At 39.4% G+C, this 19,408-nt stretch overlaps 1 protein-coding gene across 2 annotated transcripts in view; it reads left to right on the plus strand.

Moving 5' to 3' along the window:
* The window catches only part of MCCC2 (methylcrotonyl-CoA carboxylase subunit 2), a 31,973-nt gene extending 13,955 nt beyond the window's left edge, over nt 1–18,018 (plus strand). The window contains exons 7-17 of one of the 2 annotated variants that reach the window (XR_014556286.1): nt 1,122–1,235; nt 3,745–3,809; nt 4,092–4,191; nt 6,051–6,146; nt 6,487–6,559; nt 7,061–7,137; nt 8,285–8,351; nt 8,851–9,007; nt 9,558–9,672; nt 9,854–13,094; nt 13,140–18,018. Coding sequence is in view for 1 of the 2 variants with exons in the window: in XM_083703227.1 (XP_083559353.1) it covers nt 1,122–1,235; nt 3,745–3,809; nt 4,092–4,191; nt 6,051–6,146; nt 6,487–6,559; nt 7,061–7,137; nt 8,285–8,351; nt 8,851–9,007; nt 9,558–9,672; nt 9,854–9,939; nt 17,784–17,901 (1,068 nt within the window). In the remaining variant the exon portion in view is untranslated. The remainder of the gene's footprint in view (nt 1–1,121; nt 1,236–3,744; nt 3,810–4,091; nt 4,192–6,050; nt 6,147–6,486; nt 6,560–7,060; nt 7,138–8,284; nt 8,352–8,850; nt 9,008–9,557; nt 9,673–9,853; nt 13,095–13,139) is intronic. The other variant, XM_083703227.1, reaches the window with a different exon arrangement.
* Nucleotides 18,019–19,408: the final 1,390 nt, after the last annotated feature.

The following is a 19,408-nucleotide window of genomic DNA, read 5'->3' on the forward strand; positions in this document are numbered from 1 at the left end:
TAAATGCCTTAATGATTTGAATAGTTGCCTGTAACACTTTGTCCTGTGCCTTCAGTGTTCATAATCAACATAAAGGGGGCCTTTTCAGTCAATGATGATGCCTAATTTACCCTCGATTTTGCATAGTGCATTTCCTTTCAATAAATGCCCACTGAGACAGCAAGGGTGGAAGGTTATATCCTTTCATTTCTCTTGCTTGCTTTCTCAAGCTCTTTCTATGCTTTTATGGTAATACTAATTTGGTGAAAATGTCATTCTTTGCGCTTCATGTTTAGAGGTCTGAGTGTCCCAGTTGGGACAATATTCCTCTCTTACCTTGCTGGAATGAATCTTTAAAGAAAGAGTTAATATTACTGTTCTATAAAACGCTGCCTGGAAAGACCCCTTGGAGGGGAGTGTTGGACACCACTTGCCAAAGTTGCTTTCTCTGCTTGCTGAGCAGTTGGAGGTGGAGGGCAGAGGCTGGTCTTTGTGCCTACAAGCACTTGAAGCTCCATCTGTCCAACAGGTGCAGGGTAAAAGAGAGAGAGAAAAAGAAGATAGCAGAGAAATATGGGTAGCTCTGCTCGCTAACAGCTCTGGCTCCACCCAATATCTGCTGTGGCCCCCAAATGGGTTTTATATGACCTTCCATATAAAAAAGGTTTTCCAGCCTGGTTTTAGAAAGAAACAGATGAATAATACTTTTTTCTGCAATACAGGAGATTGTGCTGATCACTTTTATATGTTCAGAGGCAGCAAGACAGCATTGAGAGTGCAGCAGTGGTCCCTGCCACGCTCATGCTGCAGTGGTCCTTTTCAGTCCAAAGAACTATGGGGAGCTGTACCAACCAAGAAAGGCTCATTGATGCACGCTGTTGATGCATTCCAGACTTTAAAGTGACGTGCTCCTCCTTTGCACCTGGTAACCTTACACAGCAGCTTGCATAATTTAAAGATCCAATTGGCAGAACTAAAGAGAACTATTCCTCTTCTGATCAGCTTACAAACTTAGTCTAGATGTAAATAAATATGAGCCAGTTGCTGCACGTTAGGTTGCAAGACTACAAGGAAATGAAGTTGCCCATTGGTGAGTATATATTTTTTCTGTTGAACGCTGTGTTTTCTGTTTGTTTTCTCAGATAGCCGTGGTTATGGGTTCATGTACAGCAGGAGGAGCCTATGTCCCTGCAATGGCTGATGAAAGTATAATAGTTGGCAAGCAAGGGACTATTTTTTTAGGAGGTCCTCCATTGGTGAGTGCATGGTTCTGAACGGATTTTGTAGGATTTCCTGCTTTTGTTATAACATATAACTGTGTCACAGGCTTCTATGAAGAAACGGGGTCACACCAAAAACAATATCTGCCCTAGCTGTATCCCAGATAGTTGAGGAAAATGTCTGAGATAATATGTCTTCTATCATCCAGCCACTTTCCTTCCTGTTGTTGTTGTTGTTTAGTCGTTTAGTCGTGTCCGACTCTTTGTGACCCCATGGACCAGAGCACGCCAGGCACTCCTGTCTTCCACTGCCTCCCGCAGTTTGCTCAAACTCATGCTGGTAGCTTCGAGAACACTGCCCCACCATCTCGTCCTCTGTCGTCCCCTTCTCCATTTGCCCTCCATCTTTCCCAACATCAGGTTCTTTTCCAGGGAGTCTTCTCTTCTCATGATGTGGCCAAAGTATTGGAGCCTCAGCTTCACGATCTGTCCTTCCAGTGAGCACTCAGGACTGATCTCCTTCAGAATGGATAGGTTTGATCTTCTTGTAGTCCATGGGACTCTCAAGAGTCTCCTCCAGCACCATAATTTCCTTCCTGTAACCTTTTCAATGTGAAGTAAACTATTAGTTCCTTAACTATATCCTTCCTGCTTTTTAATTATAAACATCCATTTTCCAATATTTTGTCAGTCCTTAATTAAAAACAAAGCTCTAACACATTAAAGGGGAAACATGATACGGAACTTTTAGAAATTTGAAAATTTGTAGTTGTTGAAATATATTTCAATAAAAAGTGGCAGCCACTACCTAGATTTCTTTTACATACCAAGATGATGCGGTGTCAAAGCTGAAACATGCACATTTCATTGCTTAGCTTGCAGGGATAATGGCTTCAGCGTGGGAAGTGTTTTCCTGGGTCAGGAATAGTGTTCTGGTACAAAAGTAATCAGCAGAAGCAGACACAGAAAATCAATAGGAATTGTTGGATGACGAAACTCTGCCATTTAGCCCTAATTAATTTGTTACTTAATTTCCTGCTTGAATTTTCAGCACTAATTATATCACTTTAGAAAAATGGAACAGACTCAGAGCTTATTGATTAGTTTTAAGTGTAAAATCTTTTTTTTGAAACAAATGTTTTTTTAAAAAAATAGGTGGCTTTGAGGCTGCTAAGTTGAATGGAAATGGAGATTTGAGGCAGGCAGGCTCTGCTTAGCATCAGATAATATTAAAATTACGTTTTGGGGAAATGATTCTATATTTGTCTTCAAGGATTGGCCACTCCTAGCTGCAGCACAAATTCCTTACTCTTATGCTGGATCCAGCACAAAATCCCTCACTCTTACATTTAAATTTATTCATGCCCCATGACCCACTCCTTCAGCTACAACTCCCACAGTCATTAAAAAAGTCTCCAGCTCCCTTAAACAACTCTGCAGTTTCTCCTTGCTTTCCCTTATGCTTGGAGCTCTCTCCCATGTAACACTGCCTCTCCCCCATTTTCTGTGTCTTCTTTGGCACACTCTTTCAGTCTTCTCTCCTGATGTTCTTGTTGTTTAGTCATGTCCGACTCTTCGTGTCCCCATGGACCAGAGCACGCCAGGCACTCCTGTCTTCCACTGCCTCCCGCAGTTTGGTCAAATTCATGCTGGTAGCTTCGAGAACACTGCCCAACCATCTCGTCCTCTGTCGTCCCCTTCTCCTTGTGCCCTCAATTTTTCCCAACATCAGGGTCTTTTCCAGGGAGTCTTCTCTTCTCATGATGTGGCCAAAGTATTGGAGCCTCAGCTTCAGGATCTGTCCTTCCAGTGAGCACTCAGGGCTGATTTCCTTAAGAATGGAGAGGTTTGATCAGCCTTCTTTATGGTCCGGCTCTCACTTCCATACATCACTACTGGGAAAACCATAGCTTTAACTATACCAACCTTTGTCTCCTGATATGATCACCCTTAAATCTGTTCCAGAACTGAACACATGTTCTTCCAATTTTACTGTTTAACTTTGGATAAGATCCTGGAAGTCTTTATAAAGTGACATACATATTAATAGTGCTTCTTAAATAATCATAATAATGATTTTATGTTACTTGGTTATATTTTTATGGCATTTAATACTCTACTCAATCAGCTATGTCCACTGGGCATAGTCCAAAGTGCTCCATCCCGTCTTCCCTTTCCAGCTTGAGTTCCCTCTCTTTTCTTTCCAGCATTAGCATTATGTAGCAGTACGTCTGAACCAAGGTTAACACAAACCAACTGTGTAGGCCAGTGTTTATTACTAGGTTCAGACCTTGGTTTATATGGATTTGGTTTAAGAGATTCTTGGATGAGAGTTGGGGGAAGTAACAGGCAGGGTCCAAAGCCTGAAAATTTGAAAGATTATTGTAGTTAACTTTTTTAAAAAAAAAACATAATTGCATTGCTGCTTATCTTTGGAAGCTATTCTGGAAGCCTTTTCAGCTATGGGCTAAAATTGCTTTAAATACATAAATATCATCCCTGGTTCTATGAACTTCTGTTCTGAGACTTCGTTTTTGTACTTTAGGTTAAAGCAGCAACAGGGGAGGAGGTATCAGCAGAGGATCTTGGTGGTGCTGATCTTCACTGCAGGTAAAACAAAACACTCTCCTCCACCTTCAGTACATTTTAATGGAACGTGCCATAAATTATGTTGCTTTGAACTGTTGTTGCATTCACCTTGCTTTAAATAATGGTGGGCTCTTCTGCTATCAATGGATATTACCGCTAAATGCTTGCCCTTTATTTCTCAAGTTCCCTTTGTGTTTGGGTTCTATGGCATGTCATTCCCTGCCCCGCTCCCAAAAATATTTCACCATTGAATAGTAAATAAAAATATATTGCTTAATAACAATATATTTTAAATCTGTGCAGAAAATCTGGTGTAACTGACCACTATGCTTTGGATGATAACCATGCACTCCATTTAGCAAGGAAAGTGGTGAGAAGTTTGAATTACCAGAAGAAAGTAGATGTGAGTATGTTTTGTTCAGTTTCCTTGGAAGCGATGTATGAAATAGAATACTTAGAATGTGGCTTTGGTAGCAGTGCTGTGCATTTAAAAATTTCCGTTTGCACTGTGGTCTACTGCAAACATAAGACAGCTGGTTTCTTAATCATGGTTAGATTGAGAGCGGACCGCAAGCTCATGTGTCCCCTCCCTTCTCCCATTTGGATTCCACCCATCCTCCCTTCTTAACACTATCCCTGGAGCAGTGTGTTATCAGTACGGTCACTAGCCAGGTTTACGCTAGGCCAGATTTTGACATAAGGGTTGGTATTCAATGAAGTGATACTTAGTAGAGCTATTGAAATTAATGCACATGAAAAAGTGAAGTCCATTAATTTTAATAGGTCTACTCCGAGTGAACTTCAACCATGGCTTTTATGTAGGTACAGATATATCATTCAATGCACCAAGGTTAATGGGGATTTCATATGGGGGGAGGGGGTGGGAGGTGGAGTAAGCAGGTCTGTCCATGTCTGATGATGTATTAAACTTAGTTCAGAAAGTGAAGAGTTATGCCTGCGCTGGCCCTGACTAGATATTAGACTATGACCTTTTCAGACCTACAATTTAACTTGTAGTGGGACTTAGGATAGCATACACCATCCATTCCTATCCTCCTGTCGCACACAAATTCATCTAACCTTCCTATTCCAGGGTTATGTGTGATTGTCATGAAAACACAGGTGTTCCTGAACTCGGATTGTGGTGCTCAGTGTGAGTTTAGGAGCATAGTAGTATCACCTACTTGAGCAGGGCTGAAGCTGAAAACACCTGCAAGAAAAAGCCGCCTTTGGTCTCAGGGAGAGAGAGTTGGGAGGAGAGCCCTGCTGTGCCCTCCCCCGTCTGTCCTCCTTCTCCAGGGGTGACCCATTGGGCTTTAAGGCTAATTTCTGCAAAGGCCAGCTGCTAAGTCTCAGCACAGTCCAGTGTGCCTCTTTTGCCCCCTAGCGGCTAAGACTAAGGAGAGCAAGTGTGGTGTAGTGGTTAAGAGCGGTTGACTTGTAATCTGGGGAACCGGGTTCGCTTCCCCGCTCCTCCACATGCAGCTGCTGGGTGACCTTGGGCCAGTCCACACTTCTTTGAAGTCTCTCAGCCCCACTCACCCCACAGAGTGTTTGTTGTGGGGGAGGAAGGGAAAGGAGAATGTTAGCGGCTTTGAGACTCCTTGGGGTAGTGATAAAGCGGGATATCTAATCCAAACTCCTCCTCCTCTTCTTCTTCATCTTCTTCTTCTTCACAGCAAAACTTGTGCAAAAATAGGGTGCCGGGTACTATATATGAAACCCCATTCCCAGTCCCTTAACCAGGGTTCAAATTTCTTTCTATATTTTATTTAATTTGATTTCTTACCCACCTTTTCCTATATCCAATGTCTTTTTAAAATGTATTGGGGAAGGGGGATTATTGGGGGGGTTTGTTTTCATTTTTTATTATGTATTTTATGTTTTTATACTGTGATTTTATGTTGTAACCACCCTTAGACCTGTGGGTGTAGGGTGGTATACTAATTTAATAAATAATAGGGTCCCAAGGTGAGTTACAATGATAAAATATATAATTACAAAACAAATAAACAAATTTTAGGTCAGAATTGAGCAATAAAGCTGTTTTGGAAATGTGTAAATTACTGTTGGAATTTAGGAAGAGAGAAAAGTTCTAAGAATCCTGGATAAGTTTAACTGTCATGCTGAATGAATTGTTACTCAGATGCAAACACTTGAGCCTGAGTTGGTTATAGAGAGAGACTCTGGAAGCCTGTAGGAAAATATTGATGAATGTTTTGATTAATTTGTGTGTGTGTGTTGTACTTTAAATTATTGCAGGTGACAATAGAACCATCAGAAGAACCTTTGTTTCCTGCTGATGAACTTTATGGGATAGTTGGAGAGCAGCTTAAAAGAAATTTTGATGTTAGAGAGGTATAAATACAAAATATTGCTGCCATGATTGTCTATTTTGTATTGTTTTAAATGTATCTGCTGCTTAATTGTTTTTTGTTTGCTATTTTTATTGTACATCACCTTGAGACAATTGTGAAGAAGGTGACTGATGACGGTGATGATAACAACTACTTTCTATAATAATTGGGCTTTCAATTTCAGACACATTCAGCCTAGTGTGTTCCTTCAGCTGGTAGCAATGAAGCCCAGTTACTTGGAATTTAATATCAATCTAATACAAAAGAGAATGTGATCTTAAAAATATTATCTGTTGTAACGAAGAATGAACTTGTGTGTCTTGTTTGTTTTTCTACTTAAGGTCATTGCTAGACTTGTGGATGGAAGTAAATTTGATGAATTTAAAGCCTTATACGGGGATACCTTAATCACAGGTATTATTTTTAAGTGATTAGAAATCAAATTTCCTGCTACACATTTCAGAAAGTAGTTTATTTGTTTGCTATGGACTTGGACGCTTCTTATGATATCAGAACCAAATTTGCATAATGGTTCCTGAGATCAGGGAGCAGATGCCATTTTAAATCAAGATGGTGAACTGAACTTTCAAAACTGCACCTATTTCCCCCACTTATTTCAAAACTGAACTGATTTTTTTGTTTTTTATTTACAATTCCTGAGGAACGCCAGGTATGAAGCTGCTACTATTTAATATGTTGGAATATGGTTATGTTTGCATTTTAAAAATACTTTGTAAGAGCTTGCGGAAAATTAACAATTCATATAATTTATATGGAAGAATTGTGGCTGTAGGCCTAAAACTCTTATTCTTAGAATATTGATTTCATTCAGAAGGTGTTGAAATGTTTTATGCTAGTAGCCTTTCATCGTGAGATACATGTGCAATTTTCTCTTATTCTCATTTCCCCCTCTAGGATTTGCTCGGATATTTGGTTATCCGGTAGGAATAATTGGAAACAATGGTGTCCTTTTTTCAGAATCTGCAAAGAAGGCAAGTATAACATACGTTATTGAAGCTCTGCCTTCCAGATTTTCATTATTGCTAAGAACAAAGCAAACACCATAGATTACATTCATAGTGGGTAATTAATTACCTTTTTGGTGGTTACTTATGACTACAAGCATAACCAAGTCTAAAAAATAAAATAATTTCATGTTTACATTTTCTTACATTTTAAGGCAGGGATGGGGAACCTGTAGCCTTCCAGATGTTGTTGGACTGGAACTCCAATTATCCTGTTTTATGTTGGCTGGGGAATTGTGGTCCGGGACATCTTCATGGCCACAGGCTCCCCATCCCTGTTTTAAGGAAATATAATTACTCTTGCTGATTTTAGATGTAAATATGCCCAACAGGAAGAAACACTTACAAGACATTCTGTCATAGTTTTATTGTCTAATAGTGTGTGTATGTAATAATACTGACTTACATTTCAGTGTTGTTGTAAGGCTTACAACTAGATAGTGCACGTGAAACACTTTGAACATTTGTACAGATGCCAAGTATTATTATTAACAAAGTTACGAAAGCTTTTTCTCAAGACCTGCCACGCTGCAAGAATTTTTTAGTCCAACCTGCTATTTTATCACTCTTAATGGCAGTGATCTAACGTACTATTTCTAGCATTCCGTACGATAGCAAACGTGTTTCCACAGTTATTACCACCTACCATTTATCACATCCTTATGTGTTGAAACTTGCTTCAAATCTATTTTAGCAGTTATTGGGGAATGAGTAACTTCTTCATGAATCTGCTGTTTATGAAGATAAGTAACTCTAATTGGGAAAAGTTGTTTTATTCTGAAGCAATTTGAGAGTATTACTACAGTTAGAAAAAATAACAGACAAGCTGATGCTCCGGTATAGGGTCATTTCCAATGGAGGGAATTGGGAAAGTGCAATTATGTGTTTGAATGTTTTTGTTTTTTTTAATTAGATAAGCATTATATATCATGTAAAAGATTGTGATTTTGTTATATATATACATACACATATATATAGCAACTTGATAAAACATTGTCAGGGAAGCACCTATTGGTTTTAACAATAGATGGGATTGAAAATAAGCTGTTCAACAATTAATTGCCAGTAGGTTCCTTTACCTTTTAGATAAACCATCTTTTTACTGTCTTTACAGGGCACCCATTTTATTCAGCTTTGTTGTCAGAGAAATATTCCCATTGTATTTCTGCAAAACATCACAGGTCCGTGACTCATTATGATTTATGTAGCTGAATTTCAGGGGAAATAAATTATTTGGAGCTGCAAATTCATTGTATAGCCCTCGGGCAAGTAAATACGTAGTAGTAATAAATATATTCCTATCCTATCCATTATTTATAACCTTTATTTGTTTTTTTTAGGAGGGCTATAGAGCTGACATTAAGTAAAGTGTTATTAAAGTGTCTTAAAATCTAAGCAGTATATAATGACTGAAATTAAGAACAAGAAACCCTGTCCTGAAGGTGTACAATCAGCAATGACTGTTATCTTAAAGTAAGAATAGATTAATACCTTTATGAAAACCAACTTCGTAAAGCAGCCAGGAAGCTATTTATGTCGTGTTTTAGTTGGGGTGGGCCCAGGAAAGGTGTTACCTTACTGTTGCTTTTGGATTCTCTTCCCACCCCCTCTGCAATGGACCAGTAAGATTACTTTCCAAAATTGGTTGACATTGATCTGGCTGCTTTTATAATTCACTAGGTTTCATGGTTGGTAAGGATTATGAAGCTGGTGGAATAGCAAAAGATGGAGCCAAGATGGTAACTGCTGTAGCATGTGCCAATGTGCCTAAAATAACAGTACTAATTGGAGGCTCCTATGGTGCTGGAAATTATGGGATGTGTGGAAGAGCATATAGGTAAGCATGTGCCTAGAATTAGTTAACTGTTAAATGCAGTTGTAGCTAAGGCAGACTATACTACCTGTGTTTATTCACCTTACACAGGTGAATTAGTGAATGTATACATTTGTATGTCCTACTCATTGTATTAGATCCCTTGGTCATTACACGGTGTTCATGTCACTTTGTATGTGTTATGTTGCAGTATCCTGGCACAGAAACTAAAATACCCCTTCTTTATAGCTAGAAAAAGTTGATGAGAATTTTGATGCTCACTGCAGGTATCAGTAGCTTAGAGTTTATAGATAATTAAGCGGTATAACAACTCTGCTAAATGAATTAAATAAATGGCATGGCTAAGGAAAATGGTGGATCTTTGCAGCTTTCATATTATGCAAATCACAATGACAGTAAGGAAGTTTTGGCACATGATGGAGCAGGTCTTTGAAACTCTCCCTCTCCCTGTGCTCCTCAAACATAAAATAAAATTAGAATAATTCTGGAGTAGGGAATTTGGGAAAAAAGCAGGAGATTTGTGCCCTGTGTTAGTTTGTTTTATCTTTTTCAGTCCCAGATTCCTTTTTATGTGGCCAAATGCTCGGATCTCAGTTATGGGAGGAGAGCAAGCTGCAATGGTTTTGGCTACAATAGCCAAGGACCAAAAAGCAAGGGAAGGGAAGCAGGTAAGTGTTTTCTGTTATTGACGTGGGTAAGAAGACAGGTGTAAATCTGGGAATGGGGCAGGGAAAGAGATGTGAGAGTGAAGCTTTCTGGTTCTGGTTCTTGTCATGCTAAGCTATGGTCTTATAAAAGTGTAGTTCTTGCAGACTAAAATCCCACTTTCTTTCCATATCAATCCACTAGCTAACTGAAGAGGAGGAAAAAACTCTCAAAGAGCCAATCATCCGGAGGTTTGAAGAGGAAGGCAGTCCTTACTACTCTAGTGCACGGTAACATATACAGTAGATTATAGTTTAACATGCTATGGTGTTTTGCTTCCACCCTCCCACCGCCACCACAACCCATGGTGGTGGTGGCTATGATAAAGCTTAAGCTGCAAAGACGTTGGATTGTCACAAGGTAATGCATTACTCTTCCATTAGCGGAACAGAGAATTGATTGGATTAGGCCCTTTATTATAAACTATTTATTAAACATTGTTAATGTGCAATGTGTTCAGTCCTGTGCACCCACAAAATCGGTAAATAATCAACACTCTGATTTAACAGATGAAGTAAAGGTAAAGGGAACCCTGACCATTAGGTCCAGTTGTGGCCGACTCTGGGGTTGCGGCGCTCATCTCGCTTTATTGGCCGAGGGAGCCGTCGTACAGCTTCTGGCTCATGTGGCCAGCATGACTAAGCCGCTTCTGGCGAACCAGAGCAGCGCATGGAAATGCCGTTTACCTTCCCGCTGGAAGGTATTTATCTACTTGCACTTTGATGTGCTTTCAAACTGCTAGGTTGGCAGGAGCAGGGACCAAGCAATGGGAGCTCACCCCGTCGCGGGGATTCGAACCGCTGACCTTCTGATCGGCAAGTCCTGGGCTCTGTGGTTTAAGCCACAGTGCCACCCGCATCCCTAACAGATGAAATACTGAGGTTCAAATATAATAACTCTAGTTAAGGCTATTCCACGTACTTGAAGGCACTGGCGGAGGAAGTGTGTGTGTGGGGATTGCACTGTCCCCGGCAGCACGTCTCGGTGGGGTGCCATTGTGGCTGCCCCTCCTGCCCGCGCTGGGCGCCACGCCCCCAGGATGTGCGCCAGCCCCACCCTGCCCCTGCCTGCTCCGCCACTGCCTGAGGGGGATGTGAAGTCTGATAACCAAGGATCAAGCTCAGTACTCTTATTTACTAGCCGAAACTGGCTTTTCATGATCTGCTAGAGATAAATTTACATGGATCATTTTGTATTTTACTAGGCATGAGGGAAGCCAGCATCTCTCTGAAAATTACTAAAGCAGAGTGTATGTTTATTATGTTATTTTAAAGTTTTTATTTAGTAATAGTAGCAAGCCACATCTTTCTTGTGATAATTCAAGAAACACATTTGAAGAATGCTAGAGCTTTTATCTTCCAAAAAGCAAATGAAACTGTTTACCACAGAGGATATATTTTACTTGCATTTGAATTACCACCTTGTAAATCTGATCAGTCAGATTTATTAAAAGGTGTGAGTTTAAACACAAAACTTCACTGTCTATTATTCATTGTCCTACTGCCAACACCAAACAATTGCAACAACCTGGGGCACTCTTTTTTCTTGAGAGTTGACATAGCAGGCTGTGTTGCATGTTGTCGCTAAGCCATTGTTTAGCATTATGAGAACAAACCGCAATGAGCCTTGCAGGGCTTGCTTGCTCCCATCTTCCCCTCTCCTGATCCCAAACAACTGTACAGAGGTTAAGCTCACAGCTTGCCATGTTGTCTGAACCCAGACAAACTGTGACTAATGTTAAATATACCTGGTTGCCATAATCCATCTTATTCAAACCACAGTCAACATTGACTGTAGTTTTGCAGGGTTCCGATGATAGGCTAAAGCGCAGTTATACTAAAGCAGTAATTTCCTATCTATTGGCCATTCCAGAGGAAGAAAAGAGCTTGCACTCCTGAGGTTCACTACAATTTGTTCTCAGAATGCTAAACCATGGTTTTAGCATTAACGTCCAAAGGCATCCAGCGTTTGTGAATTACTCAGTTCTCACAGACTTATCTATATAGTAGTAGCCTATCTTGTACTCCTTGTTGTCAACTGGAAATTCATGGTCTTTGATATAGATTGGCCTTAGCAATAAATACGAATCTGGGTGATTCATCTCAGTTGCAAAAATACGTGTGGTTAAACCACTTGAGGACCTGGCTTTGTCTAGCTGTCACAAAATTTCATATGCCTCCCCAGGCCAAAAGGGACAAATAAATACATGTATTTTCATCTTTTATTACTGGATTATACTGCAGTCAAGAAAACTTCTCATTGAACTAATTACATTAAAGAAATTATCATCAGACTGTATGTGCTTAAACCAAATCCTTAATTTGGAGGTATTTCCCCCCTCTCTGTGTTCTCTTCTTGGATCTAATAACTGGAGGCCCTTTATAATTTTTATATGCGTTAAAGGCCTGGAAAATAATTGGATTTTTAAGCATGCAGTATGTGCCTAGTTGTGATACAAGAAACATCTGCCTTTCAGCGGATGATCTTGTAAGCAGTCAATTAGTTATTGGTTGTACAAAGGTTATTTTAACTTTTAAACTTGTCTCTAATAAGAAATGTTCAGTAATTGTGATGAAAAGGCTAAAAATTAGAGGCATTCCATCATTCTTTGCTTCTAAATTTGAGATCTTCATGAGAGAACATTTCAGACATGTTTGGTCCGCCTCCACCTATGCAGTTGACCTTTTCAGTAATAAAGTATCTCTAGTGCTCTTCAGATCCATCATTAAATTGCTGCATTGCTAAAGTACTTGGAAAAATAGGGTCTACTAAGAACATTTCATATGCAACTTCATTGAAAGGAATAGGACTTACATAAGGGCACAACTGTGATTGCATAGAATTTCCTGATCGTTCGTATCCACTGATATAATTGGGCATTCTAGATTCCCTTTTCCAATTCAGCTTCTTGAACTTTGTTGAAGGTATCGCTAATGATCCCCTGCTTGTCATAAGCAGTGTTTTAGGTGGTAAAAGGTAAAGGACCCCTGGACAGTTAAGTCCAGTCAAAGGCGACTCATCTCACTTTTCAGGCCAAGGGAGCCAGTGTTTGTCCACAGACAACTTTCCAGGTCATGTGGCCAGCATGACTAAACCGCTATTGGCGCAACGGAACACCGTGACGGAAACCATAGCACACGGAAACGCTGTTTACCTTCCTGCCGCAGCGGTACCTATTTATCTATTTGCACTGGTATGCTTTCGAACTGCTAAGTTGGCAGAAGCTGGGACAGAGCAATGGGAACTCGCCCGTTGCATGGATTTGAACTGCTGACCTTCTGATCAGCAAGCTCAAGAGGCTCAGTGGCTTAGACCACAGCACCACCCACATGCAATAATTGGTAGCAAGAGCTCCAAAAACTTGTTTTGTGCACACAAATTATATGTACAGTACTTTATACCTTAAGCATTGAAATATACATCCACCAAGTGGAAGTGGAAATATTTCCCCTTGACTAAATTAATCCTGGTGTTTCTAGTGGGTAAAAGTCTGTATGCTTAAATTCAAGAGGAAAAGCCATCATTGTCTCGAAATACTGTGCTACAGGGGTGTCAGAACTACAATGAGGCAAAAAAGGGGGAAGCTCCTCCTCTAAACTCTCTTTTTATTTTCCGATCCACCACTGACTCCTTTGATCCACCCTGGCTACTATTAGCGCCTGTGTGGCATTTTGCTGCTGCTCTGGCTTGCTATATGCTTAGGAAGTACTGTTTGTTTCATAAGAACAAGATTATTTCCCTCAGAGCTGCAATATCAATATACAAATCCAGTTCTTTTTGACATCAACAAAAAGTTTTCTCATTGAATTTGTGACACAAATCAGAATGATTTCTATAAAAGACATTAAGAGAATGCTAGATTACAAAGTCAAATAAAAAGAATTTTTATTGATATTAGTATAAGGCCAAGTATCTGAATCTTGGACAAATTGCCAGGATCTGTGTAAATCTCCAGTAGTGGATCCAGTGACATTTTTGGATCGAGACCCTCAGAGAGCAAGGCCAATTTGGTTTTTGTTTGACCATCTTCTGGGTTAGGAGCAGTGCATGCTTAATGGAGCTTTAGTCATGATTCCTGTGCCTGAGTCTCTGGATCTAGCTCCCTGCAGCTGCTTTCATAGATCCCAGTCAGTGGATTTGAATTCTGTGCGTAGCACCCAACAAATGACATTTCTGCTTATTTGTTGGGGATTTTGGGGAGGCAGATTCCAGTCTCCCCATCACTTCTTCAGCGGGTGATTGGTGGTATTAACAGTGACAGTGTGCTGCATGCCTGTGTGTATATATTATTTTGCAAATCACTCTGTATGCACACTGTGATGTTTATATTTGCACTGTGATCTTTGTACTATAAAATTGGGACTAAGGAGGCAGAACAGTGCATTTTTAAAAAATGGAGGCACATTTCTTTATTAGCTCTGCATATCAATTATATCTCATTCTATGTACAGGATGTCAGTAGTCTGCTCCAGAGCTGTATTTTCTCATCAAACATGCCTGACTAGAACCTTTCACATGCAGAGGTCTTAATTACCAAGAGTCATTAGCCAGACATCTTTTTAATGAGCTAGATTAATCTGCTTTCAGGTCTCTAAAAGGAGTTTAATCAGTTTACCTTGTAACAAATGACATGAGCAGCTTTCTTCCCAAGCCTCTTTTTCTTGCAGAGGCCCTGTGATGAATTTTTTACAAGCAGAGATATGATTCATGGTCTCGCCATGGGGTTTGATGGGTTCCTCAATAATTAATGCTTTGTCCTGTTACAGAAGGCAGTTTTCACTAAACAAAGATAGGAAGCCACAGTGATTTGGAGAAAGTAATCTTTTATCTTACGGTGAAAAATCTTTCAAGTTGCCAATAAAAATTCTATTTGCCAAATCAAAATTGTGTTCTACAGATTTAAAGGATAGATATTTTTCTTGTTATAGTGCTTTTTCTTAAAGGCCAGACTTGGGCCAATAAGGTTTTCTGAAGAAGTGTACATGCACACGAAAGCTCATACCAATAACAAACTTAGTTGGTCTCTAAGGTGCTACTGGAAGGATTTTTTTCATTTTGTTTCGACAACAGCAGACCAACACGGCTACCTACCTGTAACTAAGATTTTCTTAGAATATGGTCAGTGTTTTCATTTAATTTTGATACCTTGTCTAGAATATCAAAATGTGGTTTTTTTTAATCCTGAAAGAGGAATTCATCTTTGGCTTCTATAGCCCCAAGAGGCTGTAGTGAGGTTAAAGCCAGAAGGATAAAGTATAATTGAAAATTCAAATGAAAAGTACAGGGCAAAGCAGGTTTTTTAAAGTCCTTAAAACTACCAGGCAGAAGTGACTATGCCAAAAGCAACCTTGAACAGTATGGTTTTTATAAGGAGTCTAGAACCATCATCAAGAAAGAGCCAGCCAAGCTTCCCAAGGCAATTCACAGTCTTGGAATCATGAATGAGATGTGTGTCATACCCACCAACTGTTCAGGTGGTGATGAAATTTGTAGCAGATCCTCTACTGAAAACCTGAGCAGAAGGATAGGATCGTGGGAGGATTGCATTTTAAGTATCCTGATCCCAAACGATTGAAGGCTTTAAAGGTCATAGCCAGCATTCTTAATTGGGCTTGGAGATGGACCAGGGACCAATTTAGATGGCACATAATTCACCAAGACAGGTTACCAATCAGTGTGTAAGGGCAACCAGATCTGCAAAAGCAATCCTGGCCCCAGACACACCTTAGACATTTAGAGCAAAGCAAAGCTGGATCCATGCACACTCCCAAACTGCAAACCTAGTTCTTAGAGTATTGTTCAACCCAATCCAAAGTGGGTATCAATTAGTCCCAACCATACAGTAGTGCCACTAAGTAATTTTTAGACTCTGTTTTGCTAGTCTTAAGAGCCCTCATTTTAAATGCTAGTGTGTTGTTCCTTTACCTACTTCAAAGTGTCATAAGCCAGTCCTCCTGCATTTGGGGGCTCCCCTCATTCTGCCCTGGACTTCTGCTCCCAAATCCTTCCCTGATATTAACACTCCAAACAAACTTCATATTTTAAAAGTTCAGGCCACTCACACATTAAAGAAAAGTACTATCTATCTTCTCCTTGTGTTTCTAACAGAAGTTAATTAGAGAAAGATGTGGCTAAAGGACATTTGTATTATTATTTTTTTTTTAAAAAGCCAGAAGCTAAAAGATAAATGAAAAGGAGCTAATATGCAGTAGCACATTACAACAGAGAGAGCATGCTGCTTGGAAATTGCACATCTAGGAATGCTAAGTTTGAATAATCTTTTAAGGGGCTTGAAAAAGGTCAAAGAACAGCTGTTATGATTGTAAGTGTAAGCGGCAAAAGCAAACCAAGACCATCTCCAAGACCTGATGGGGTTAGGCTGCCATAAGTATGTTTTCATGTACAAATGAAGTTTGGTTTGTCCTGTTCTTTAGGAATATTAACACTCTGGAAGCGGGCTGCACGTTTTCTGCATAATTAGATTTAAAAATATAATCTTCAGACAATAAACAGTTGAAGGCTTGATTCTTTAGCCAGAGGAAAATACCCTATTCTAACCATTCAGTTCCGACTGCTTATCCGCAGATGAATGTTCTAAAGCACTTGTTTTCCAGATGGCCTGCTCTCTCTTACTTCCTGCCCTCTAAAATAATAATCAAATAAAATTACTTGAGCGATCTGTATGATCAGTTTGTTTATTGACTTTGCAACTGGCTAGTACCTACTGGCTTCCACACACTCGACATAAATCTAAAATTTAAATGAATGGATGTACTCAGCATTGAGATAGAGTGCTTTTGTTACCTTTTTTAGTTTTGAATCCATTGCTTTAAGGCAATTTGTTATGACTTGGATTAGTTTCCATTAGTTTCCATTCTTCAACAAAGAAGATTAATGAAATGATTGTTGGCAGGGCATTACAAAGAAATGTCTCACCACTTTCTATATCTTTGAGTTGAATACAAAAACCATATTTAGTTGACATTTAAGCCCAGTAATTAGTCATAATTTACATTTCCTCTTTAGAGAACAGATATTGTAAAAAAGTGTGTGTGTTTGTGTGTGTGTGTACATGTGTACATGCTGGAGGAGCTGAAGTGTTTATTTGGATTGTGCTCTATATGTGTGGGATAGCTTAATACAAAACTAAATAGTTTTGTTCAAATTCTGTTGAAATACTAGTAGTAATAATAATAATAATAATAATAATAATAATAATAATAATAATAGAATTTATATACTGCCCTATTGTTTTGTGTAAACCGCTTTGAGATTCTTGTTACAAGTGTGTGTGTGTGTAAACAAACAAACAAACAAACCCTGGATTTAGAGCATAGTTGTCAGAAGGGGTTACCATGCCTGTGATTCGCATCCAATTCTTGCATGAAATTAAAAATGTAGAGACTTTTCCTTTAAAAGGTTCCCTGTATGGAAGCTCCTGAATAGGTCTGCCTTAAATTCAAAAGGCTTTATCCTCTAAAAGAGGGGCTTCTTTGCATGCAGATTTCATCCACATGTGGAAAATAAAAGTTATACCCCTTTTGGATTTCCCTCTTGCAGTCAGTGGTGGTGAAACAGCTTCAGATTTAAAAGTTCAGATTTTGGCCTGAATAACAAATCAAATTGGGAGACCACAAAGTGGATTCAAAACAGATCTGAAATGTGCTATTTCCACATACCTCAGATACAGGTGAATGTTGTGGTCACTGCACACCTTTAGCCTTTATGTTGGTAGGGTGGTTGTTGTTGTTATTCCATTGTAGTTTGAATATGGAAAAGTTGCATTCTCCTTCATTACATAGTTGTCTCGGGATGGAATCATAACTGAATAGAATCCATTGGGATGTTGTGGCCTTTAAATGTAGCAAAGCTACGTATATGGGAGCCACATGGCACAGTGCAGATTCTACTATAGTCTACTGCCCACATAGTGGTGTTACTTAAATACTACTACTAGCAAAATGTAGTTAGGTACTATGCTAAAGGTTCCATTTATTGCTTATTAAACTGAAATAGATTTCTGTGTCACTTGCAGTAAAAATATAACCCTTTATTTTTGCTTTTTATTTCTCAGTCTGTGGGATGATGGAATTATTGACCCGGCTGATACAAGACTGGTTTTGGGTCTCAGCCTGAGTGCTGCACTCAATGCGCCCACCCAGAAGACAGAGTTTGGAGTTTTCCGAATGTGATTTGGATGGTCTGGCAGTGGCACCTCTGGATTATGAATATGATTTTAATTAACAAATCGAAAAATAAAATGGACTAAAAGAATCAGTATATCAAATAAAGATTTGTTCAATACTGTAGTTGTGTTTTATTGTTATGCATATTGAAATCAGGCTTCATATGATATTGCTCTAATAATTAGACAGGTAATTGTGGCATTTTTGTAAAAAAAATTGTAAAAAAAAATGGGAACAATTTATTAAATAATTGAAATTGGATCCACAAGTATCTTCCCCATAACATTCAAATTTGAATCTAAGGCATATAAGTGATTCAGAAGCTAGACAGCTCATACATCTTCATTAGTTTAATTTAAATAGCCAGGCATCACACACACCTTTATATATTTCAGTTAACTAAAATGAGCTATAATTAACAGTGAGTAATAATGAGTAGGTAAGAAAGAACAAAGCCGTATATCTTATTTTGCTGTGCAGTCATTATATTTCTCTCGCAGATGTTATTTTGTCCCCATTGTTACTCTCCTCCTTTGGTGCCCCACCTGTAACGTACAGGGTGACATTCAGTGATGTCTTGCCACTTGCCCAGTGGAAATATGCTTGCACAATGGGAATTGCAGTTTCCTCCCCCCTCCACCAGCCCCCATGTGCCCCTCCCAAATTATTCTGGTGGGAGGAGAGAAAGAAGAAGCCCCACCCTGTATAAATGAACACCTGCTTCCACTATGTTGGGTCTCACCCACAGCATTTAATAGCAGAAAAGACTTGATTCCAACAAACATTAATTGCCTTTACAGGAGGAATTTGAGATAATACACTAAAACCAATGGGAGCTGTTTGATTCTTGGCATTTTTTAACCTTGTATCTTACTCCATAGCATAGTCCATAGCAAGGTAATCTGTTCCAAGACGCAGCTGTTAGTCCAAATGTGTTCAGGCAGAATTTAAATGAAACTAGATTTACTACATTGTTATCTAATTGTAATTCTCCCCAAGTTACATACTCAAATAATTAATGTTTCTTTGGAAGGCGAAAGTGTGCCCTGTGGAAATATGCTTGCTGCACTGAGAAAGGCAAGGAATGATGCCCAGTGGATTGCCGGATGATGTGCCAATGACTTCTGGCTAAAGCTGGGTCAGAGCATTCAACTCCTGCTGACATTGGCAACACTCGCAAAATATGTGAAGGCATGAAGAAAGCCTTTGAGCCAACAATCGGGAAAACTGCACTGCTGTAAACCTTGCTGGGAGAGAGCATCACAGACCACAGCAAGCAGATGAAGTGATGGGCAGAGCACTCTGTACTCCTGGGGAAACATGGTCTCTGACACAGCAATCAACAGCAGCCAGACTCTGCCTGTCTTGGAAGAGCTAGATGTCCTTCCCTTGACAAGCTGAAGAACACCATCAACTTTCAGGCATAATAATAATAATAATAATAATAATAATAATAATAATAATAATAATTTATTTATGCCCAGCCACTGGGCGGCTTCCAACCAAATACTAA

The sequence above is a fragment of the Podarcis gaigeae genome, assembly GCF_964106915.1.
Source record: "Podarcis gaigeae genome assembly, chromosome: 11".
In the NCBI taxonomy this organism is placed as follows: Eukaryota; Metazoa; Chordata; class Lepidosauria; order Squamata; family Lacertidae; genus Podarcis; species Podarcis gaigeae.